We start from the raw sequence: 9,636 nt of genomic DNA, 5'->3' as shown, positions 1-9,636 counted from the left end.
CAATTATATATAAGTGAAGATAACAAAGACTAAGTGTACCATTCAATATACTCACTAAATTCTCTCGTGCACTCCTCTCTCTTAACCCTCATACACTCCATAGCTTCTATCATCCCACCATTGCTTCCATCTCACTTTGGGTCCATACTTTGGCCATAATATTATATGTTCCATCAATCATTGTCAAGGGGCATTATTATTAGGGGAAACCATTAAATGATCAATTTCGTATTTGCAAACTTCAAAATAACTTGATCATGCATATATTCACCTTGCTTGCAACATATCTTTGTTTCTATAATGATTTAAGAAATTTCATCTCTCTCAAGCAAGCACCCCATAGTTCTTGAAATATCTCACTTGGTAACCCATCAAGGGTTGGGGCTTGTTAGGTTTGTTTATCCTTGTGTGTGAATACACATTGTTGTGTGTAAACGTGTGTTTAGGTGTGAATACCTTTTACACCACTTAGCATTAAATAAGGGTCAAAGGTGTAGGTGGATACCTCAACCTATATATTCAAGCCCTATCACTTGTACTTTCATCTTGCATATCTCATTTATCATATCAATCCTTTTCTTTCAGTTTGTGTACATGCAAGAGCTCTCTCTCTCTCTCTCTCTCTCTCTCTCTCTCTCTCTCTCTCTCTCTCTCTCTCTCTCTCTCTCTCTCTCTCTCTCTCTCTCTCTCTCTCTCCATGGAGTTCCATCTGTCATAGCCTGTTAGTCACATGCGAGCTCCATTATCCAACAATGGTATTAGAAAGGGTTCGACCTCAAGTTCACTTGTGGCTATCCAATCTTTTGCCAATTCTCTTTTCCCATCTTTCTACATGCCTTGCACCTTGTCCATTGACCAAGCCCTCCACTTGCTACCTTGATTATAAGCATTGTCCACAATAATTGACCCATGTAATTTTTTAGTATCCATGTCAAACAAGTTGTTATCATATGTTATGCATCATCTTGCCTCAGCTATCAATGCTTCATCCTTGATTAAGGTGTCCCATGATCTAGTTGTCTTGTCTCACACATCATGGCCATGTTATCAAATCTACTTCACATCAGCACCTAGTTGGTCTATCATTATGTGTTACGAGGATGTGGAATCTTTGAGATTCTTTATTCTTGCTAGTAACATGTGATTAATTTAATTATAAAATGTGGAATGTTATAAAGTACGTGTGATGCGCATGGCAATTATTCCATGGTAACACAACAAGAACCCCGAGAAAGCAATGGGGATTTGAAAGGCAAAAGTTGTAACAAGTTATACTAGCTAGGCTTTAAATGTCAATTGGTATCAATTTTGGCCCTCAGATAATTAGTTAGCCAATAAGTGTTAGTGGTGACACAAGGGACTAGGCATTAGTTAATTAAATAATGTCATTCTAAAGGTCAATTAAGGTAAGGGCCCAATTAGGGTTGCAATTTTCCTAGCCAATTAAACTATGACCTTAGACACGAAATTGTTTCACACACAAATAGATATTTTTTTTCCAAAGCAAGCTTCAATCCCCTGTAGAAGGCTACTACTTTGCACAAATGCCCATGCAATGTGAGAAAAGGCTATATAGCAGTTGGGGGAGACTCATTTAGTGTGTATGTTAGCTCAGAGAGAGAAGGAGGTATTGTTGATAGGTTTGGAGGCTATAGGCACCTACTCAAGGTAGCATGCCATAGCATTTATGGCACCAGGGCCTGTTGGTGACAACATTACATGCAAGCGAAAGCTGGTTTGAATGCCCATGCAATATTTGATAACATTAAATGCTAATCATGTAGGACAACAATCAATTTTGAAGAATTTCTTATGAAGAAACTCTGATTTTCCTCACATCTCAACAATCCCTAACCTTCTCCAATCCATTCTCTAAAAAACACAATATTTTCTTAGCCAATTGAAGGTACTGTCACTCAAATTTGGTGGACAGCAATGAGAATTTTAGTGTAAATCCTAACTCTTTGTAGAAATTAGGGTCTAGCAACCACCTCATGACCCATGACAGTGGATAAAGGCATCACCCACTAAAATCAGCACGATTGAAATTCAAGGAATTATCAAAGATTTTAGTTGCCAATACATCCCATTTGATTTGGGGTAGCATTTGGCTTGTTCACAGTTCCATTTATACAAGTCCTACATGAAAATCAATGGGAAAATTGCTTGATTTGATTGCCGGTCGGTTGTGACAACAAGGGGCTTTTGGATCAATGGAGAAGATTGTGAAATCTTAGTTGTACTCTATCCAAAACCAATACAAATTAAAGAAATACCACAAGGAACACCAGTTTTGGAGCCAACAAGGTATCCAATATCCAAGAATGTTATGGTAAAGTGTGCATTTCAATCTATGTTCATTTGTGAATTGATGTAATTAAGTGCTTGATCAGGTTTTACCATCCTCTCCAAGAAGGAAGCCTTGTTTCATGGTTTCATTGCTAGAAAACCACTCAATCCTTTGATTTGATGGGCCCAAGGTACCTGATTGCAATTCAAAATTTTATCCTAGTATTGTTTTTGTGCTCAACTCAAAAATTACAACAAGATGTCTTCATACAATGAGATGGAATCAAGCAATAATGATGTGTCTTAGTATGGGCAATCACATAGGAAAGAAGGAAATGCAATGCCTGATCTTGGACACGGCTCACACAATAAAGAGTAACTTGAAAATATTGCTATTAGGCAAAATGATGTTGATTATAAGCATAAGGAAAAGAGGAATTCGATGACCAGTTCAAGAACCGAATGAGATCAGTAACAAATCTCTTTGCTAAATTGGCAAATAATCATCAATTTGTTCAATTTTTAAATGTTCTTACGAAGGATAGCAAGGACAAGAAGAAAAAGTCATCTTCTATACATTTGAGACAACAAGGTGCACCAAAGATGATGCCAAAGCGTTCACTTGAAACTCCCAAAGAAGCCAATGAAGAAAAACAATTGGTTGTCTACTCAAAAAATGAGGTAGAGCATAGAAAGTATTTGGGCATTGTGTTCAATGAGTTGTGTAAGCACAAGTTGGTCATTAATGATGACAAAAGTGAATTCATTTTGCATAAAATCTACTTTTTGGGGCACATTGTATGGGTTGATGGTATTCGTATGAACCGTGCAAAGGTTGAGGCAATACCCTCATGGCCACCATTGAAGAATATACATGAAATCCTCTCTCTCTCTCTCTCTCTCTCTCTCTCTCTCTCTCTCTCTCTCTCTCTCTCTCTCTCTCTCTCTCTCTCTCTCTCTCTCTCTCTCTCTTCGTGGAGCCCCATCCGCCATAGCTTACTAGTCACATGTAAGATCCAGTACCCAACAAGAACTTATCTCTTTTTATCCTATGAACCATATATTCCAATTCCTCCTTAAAGGAGGACCTGGCTAGGAGTGATATCCCAATCGTACTATAAAGATTGCTCAATTGAGAAAATGTCAACTTAGTTTTATACTCCTTGGGTTGTAAATGCTAATTGTCAATGATGCCATTAGTATACTTACTGAACATATTGTCAATGATGGCAAAATGCTTGCAATGGTATTGCCATTACTAAAGACATTTCCATAGGTGTCCTTAATTTGAGCAACATTCTCCTTCTTATGCTTTAATTTCAAAACATCAAAGTAGGAGGTAAGAGCATTAGCAAAATTTTCCAATTAGCCCTTAGTTATACCTTTGGTCATAGCTTGAATTAGATGCTCCTATTAGTCTTTAATGTAGTCTTTTGCTTCTTATAAGATACTAAGAAGAACCATGTCGCTAGGAGTAAGCACAAGAACATTAATAACAATATCTACACATCCTACACACAATTAGCACCCAATCTTCTCTACATGCACACCTTATGTTTGTCATACTTCTTGGCAGCCCGATTATTCGCACTAATACAAAAAACCAACAATTCCTTTTAGGGTAGGCACAATCTTTTTTAATGTTAAGTCTCTTGGTATTGAATGTAATCTTTAATGTTAAGTCACTTGGTATTGAATGTAATCTTTAGCTACTTATAAGATCCTAAGAAAAATCCAATCACCAGGAGTAAGCACAATAACATTAATAATAGCGCCTATGCATCCTAAACAATTAACATACAATCTGCTTTCGAATGCAAGCTTGATGTTCGCAATAATTCTTAGCAACTTCAATGTCTGAGACGTTCCTTTTTGTTTTAGTCCATAACGACTTCAATCTTTCACAACTCCTCTTATTACTAAAGAAATAACCATTAAAGTTTGAAACATTGCTCACTTTAGCTCTCAGCCATAACCCTTGTCAAACCCTTTTCAAGACACAATCAAGCCTTAAGCAAGTTTCATACTCATCCAAACGAGTTGTGGCTACATGAGCATTTGGCTTACGTGTCAACTATAGAGCTCCCAAAAAATGTCCACCATGTTGAAACGTAAGCAATATGGGGCATTTCACACTCATCTAGACGTCCAACATACCCACTTAAAAAGAGAAGTGTGCTTCCATACAGTCCAGATGGACAAACTAAATTTAAATGTGAACGTGTTTCAAACACATAAAGCTGATTGGCAAGTCGTGTTGTTTTCAAGACTTCATATCCATGTGGCTTAAGCTCAAATCTCCCCAAGCCAAACATGTTAAATGCAAAGCTCCTTTAAAAAATGTTCACCATATTAAAACCTGATCAATATGTCCCCATGACCAAGTGGGCAGATTTCTTGAACATGTGTTGGGGGAGGTTTAAACTCGTTCTATGCGGATATGAAGTCTACAATAAAGCAACTTGCCAATCAGCTTAATGTGTTTGAAACATGTTTGCATTTAAATTTAGTTTGTCCATCTGGACTGTGTGGAAGCACGCTTCTCTTTTTAAGTGGGTATGTTGGACGTCTAGATGAGTGTGAAATGCCCCATATTGCTTACGTTTCAACATGGTGGACATTTTTTGGGAGCTCTATAGTTGACACGTAAGCCAAATGCTCATGTAGCCACAACTCGTTTGGATGAGTATGAAACTTGCTTAAGACTTGATTGTGTCTTGAAAAGGGTTTGACAAGGGTTATGGCTGAGAGCTAAAGTGAGCAATGTTTCAAACTTTAATGGTTATTTCTATCTCCCCAAGCTAAACATGTTAAATGCAAAGCTCCTTTAAAAAATGTTCGCCATGTTAAAACGTGACCAATATGTCCCATGGCCAAGTGGGCAGATTTCTTGAACATGTGTTGGGGGAGATTTAAACTCCTTTAGGAACTTGCCAATCAGCTTTATGTGTTGAAAGCACGTTCACATTTAAATTTATCTGGTCAATCTGGACTGTGTGGAAGCACACTTCTATTTTCAGGCAGGTCTGTTCGGACGTCCGGATGGGTGTGAAACGTCCCTTAGATCGAAATGATCTCGAGAGCCTCACCCGAATAGCTGCCGAGGCTGCTACAGGTATTCCATCTCTCCCGCCCACTCTAGCTCAGGCTGTATGGATTCCTCCAACAGTAATAGGCCTCTCTTTCCATTCCTACACGGGTCACCGAATGACCCATAGCCCGATACCTGTAATTTTTGCCTGTTACGCAGTTTTCTTGTTAGGCAGTCACGTTAGGCTTCCGTCACTTAATTACTGAGATGCATACCACTTCCTTCCTTTCAGACCCCACGCATCTAACCTTTTAGCATACCACATTGAGGTTGCCCAAAGGCATCTGCATGTAAATAGGGCAAATCAAGATCCACAGGCTCTTTGCCCCCTCACAGGACTCCATAGAAGTTCCTGTCAGCCAACAGTGCGCATGCCAGTTTGTGGAGGAATATCCTGCCCTTGTCCTCCTTTGGCAGCGGATCACCATGGGCTTGGCCTTGTTGCCATCAATCTCTTCAGAGGCTTCCTCCCTCCCTCAGCTTTAGGTGTATCCTTCTGAGTACCACTCTTGCCCTCATTGGGGTCTTTAGAACCAGAAGACTATCCACCCATCCTAAGGCCTCAGACTTGACGCACGAAGGGAAAAGGAAGATGATAAGTATCCTAGGAATTGATGGTTCAATATTTACCCATACTAAAGGGAAGGTAAAATTATGGAGGAATGGGGCAATACTCGTGCTCAAATAATACCATAGAACGAAAAGTATATGAGTAGTAACTCAAGCCTATACCACATGTGATAAGTTATATGATATCTATTATCTTATTTGACGCTTACAAAGGTCTACATTAGTAGTTCCATCAGTAGAAGGGAACTGCACACTGATTGGCAATGCAAATTTTGCCATTTCTAGGCGACAGCTAAGCTCCGGAAATGCATGTCTAGAGAAAATTGAAGGTGCATGTCAAATCCACCATTGGTGCCAAGGGCTCCCAAAAACACGACCTAGACTTAGCAATAATCATTCGTGATGCAAGATTTGAGATATTGGCATAACTCACAATATAACTTGCAAAGGCCAATTTGGAAATGAAAGTTTGCTAAGACACTCGAGCGATTGATATAAACTTTTCCTTGATTTATCCCTTTCTCTTCATGCTTTTATTGAACTTCACCCTTTGCATATTGAGGGATGCCCTTGTAGATACTATTATCCTTTTGAAAGAGAACATTACAATGTTAAAATCTCCTCGGTGAACAGGTATAATATACATTGACATGCAGACAGAGATTCAGATCAGAGAAAGGACCTGATTCTCAGTCTGGCTTTGATGTCGAATGTCATGGCAAAGAAATCAAGATTATTCACAAAACGTAAGGGCAAGGATGAGTGAATCATTGAATAAGGAAATGATTCTCCGTAATTCTCATATTACAACGGACTACGCGACTTGTGTAAAGAAGCACGAGCCTGGTGTGCTGCTGCCAATAGGGTTAAGCTTTTATGTTACTTCTGATGCCCCAACAACTGACAACCCGATCATGTAAGTACATACATATCCTACAGATCAGCAGCTTTTCTCCTCAGTTCATTCAATTCTCTTTCTATTTCTGAATCTTGGAAAGGATTTGAATTACTTCTCACAGTTGTGCGCCCAGGTGGAAGCTCCCCAGATGTCTGGATATAGCAGTGGCACAAACGAGTCAGGTTTGAAGTAATGTGCACAGCGGCATAGGTGTGAATTTGGTCAATCACATCCCAAAAACTGCTGTGAAGTTTAAAAGCTCCTAGTGCATTTCTGGTGAACTTCGATAAGCGTTTTCACCGTCCAGCATAAAATGGTACGGAAGACACTTGGATGCTGGCTGTTGACGAGGACAAGAAGAAAGATACATATGTTTTAAGTACTTACTTTTGTTGATCCAATCATCTCTTGTTTCAGAGCAGCAAGGTCATCATCCACTGAACCACTCTCCAAAAGAGCAAACTGTAAAAGTAATTATGCAAGGGATTGGTGATAGAGAAAATTCCAGTTTAATATGATTACTGTACCCCAAACAACTAACTGCAGTACCTTCCCCGCAAGGTCATCTGTATTGAGCTGATTGATCGATTCAGCCTCTGCCTCCAAGGCATTCACTGCACAGTCGTGCAATTTCCATAAATAAGAGAATAACTCCAAAGTGTCATGCTTGTTGGAATGAGACAAAACCAGTTTACAAACAACTGGTTCATTTTAAACCTGGAAGCGTCCCTTTCTCGTAAAAATAAGGACCGTAAATGATCAAAGGAAAGCTTCCATTCAGATATGGGTTTGATGCTAGTCAAATGGATCAAGTTAGGAAAAAAGAGCTTACATTAATCGATTTCATACCACTACAGATACACATTTCTTATCGAAGAATTATAACATCAGATATTCTATTGACCAGATTCTTTACCCTGCCGAGTTTGATTCTGTGTCTGCCATAAATCCTCCAAACATGGAAACAAAGTGGCAATCAAGCTTTCTCATACACATTAGTCAATGTTTGGAAAGATGCACCCACACAATCCTGTTCAAGAGAGAATGATGGAACTTGCAGTAGCTTGAAATGAAGAGAGCATCCAAAATGTGGTTCTTCAATATGCAAAACTCAAACCCTACATGCGCATATGCTTCCCTAGCAACCATGCAAAAAAAGCCATTGAGAGAAAAAATCTCCATGCACTACAAAAGGCCTGCATCCACCCAATCCAAATGCTCTAGAAGCCCTAGACTCTACCACCCCCTCACAGTACACCATCATCAGCATATGAAGTCACCAGCAATGCTCCCATCCTCCTCTGTAATTTCGTACCTCGTTACAATACATTCTCCAAGGATGCCTCCTTTGATCAGCAACCACAAGAACCTTGAGACAGGTCTACTTCCTTGCAATGCCAAATGACTAGAGAATGCAGGATTGAACCATGACCATTCCATTGTACAGGACACTAGATCTCTTCAGATTACCAACATCTCCCTCATATTTCTAATTGTCACAGACCCTCGTAATTGCTGAGGCAGCCCAATCATCCAATAAGAAGACCGATGTCATCCATCGTGGGAAATCAGATTCCATCAGCACCAATTTGTCCACTCCAAAGCTTGCATAACCATGTAGATGTCAGATAGAAATGAAGATATTGAAGTTGATCAAAGCAGTTTGTGGCAGTACCTGCACAATAAAATCACTCGCCCAAATGTATAACAAGTGGAACCACTCACCAAATGCAAGTGGAAGAAATGGGCATTGGTCTCCATCATGTAAGAATGGGGCGAGGTGATTTTTGACCTAGTCTTGTTGCTAAGGCAACTGCATTTTTTGTTGTTTCCCGTTTCCTGGCTATTGTTTAGGTTCTGGTAGAATTCAAGACTGCATGAAGAAAGGAATGTACTGTACATATGATCCTGGAAGCTGTTCCAGGTCAGTGTAGGATTGTGATTTCTTGGCTCTGATCTTGGATCCCTCCCTGTTTCCTCGTGCAGCTTTTGTAAGTGGTAAGCATTTCATGGGTGTTAGGCTCTTTACTAAGCTTGTTATGGGTTCACTTAGGGTTAGTCCATTTGTTTTGAGTGTCATCCTGAAGTCTGTATATACCACTCCTCCATTCTTGTGCTATCACATCACATCCACTTGGAGACTGAAAGTACTATTGGAAATCACACGAGCCATCACCTTGGGTGTTAGAAATCAAGCTCACCGTCAGTGTGTCTTCATCTATGACAGCTAGTGTGTACAGTTGTCTACATGTGACTACATTAAATAAGTCGGGTTAGTAGTCAATCAGTGACCTGACTAGAGTTAGTTAGTCTAGTCTACATTTACACTAGGTCACTTTATCTTGTAGTGTGGGTGTGTGCTTTTCAGTTTAGTGTGTGGAAATGAAGGAATGAGCTTGAGAGCCTGAAGGCTCATGGATATGGAGTCTTTCCCTTTCTCTCTCTCTACTCTTTGAACATGGTATCAGAGCTTCATCCATGAGGCTGTGGGAGAATGGGCATGACAACCTGCAAATGAAGCCATAGTCAAAGGAAGGAATCAGCGTGGACTGCCTTCTGAAAATCGTGGACTGCCTCCTGCAAATCAGCAACCTGTGTCTGAAAATCGTGGACTGTCTCCTGAAAATCAGCAACCTGTGTCTGAAAATCGTGGACTGTCTCCTGAAAATCGTGGACTGCCTCCTGCAAATCAGCAACCTGTGTCTGAAAATCGTGGACTGTCTCCTGAAAATCAGCAACTTGTATCTGAAAATCTGCGCCTGCTGATCTGAATGGACATCAACCTGTA

The 9,636-nt window shown here is 39.9% G+C and overlaps 1 protein-coding gene across 2 annotated transcripts in view; it reads right to left on the bottom strand.

Annotated features, from left to right (window-relative positions):
- Positions 1-6,436: 6,436 nt before the first annotated feature.
- PTAC4 (plastid transcriptionally active 4) overlaps positions 6,437-9,636 on the bottom strand; it is a 69,886-nt gene continuing 66,686 nt past the window's right edge. Inside the window, exons 10-12 of one of the 2 annotated variants that reach the window (XM_087700428.1) lie at positions 7,398-7,462; positions 7,236-7,310; positions 6,437-7,000 (exon numbers count right to left, since the gene is read on the bottom strand). In XM_087700428.1, coding sequence (XP_087556554.1) covers positions 6,884-7,000; positions 7,236-7,310; positions 7,398-7,462 — 257 coding nt within the window. In that variant the 3' untranslated portion in view covers positions 6,437-6,883. The remainder of the gene's footprint in view (positions 7,001-7,235; positions 7,311-7,397; positions 7,463-9,636) is intronic. The other variant, XM_087700427.1, reaches the window with a different exon arrangement.

Source organism: Lygodium microphyllum, chromosome 19, assembly GCF_053477565.2.
Source record: "Lygodium microphyllum isolate KBCC chromosome 19, Lygodium_microphyllum_v1.1.10, whole genome shotgun sequence".
NCBI lineage: Eukaryota > Viridiplantae > Streptophyta > Polypodiopsida > Schizaeales > Lygodiaceae > Lygodium > Lygodium microphyllum.
Note: the sequence above shows the minus strand (reverse complement) of the source record. Positions and strands in the feature narration are given on the sequence as shown.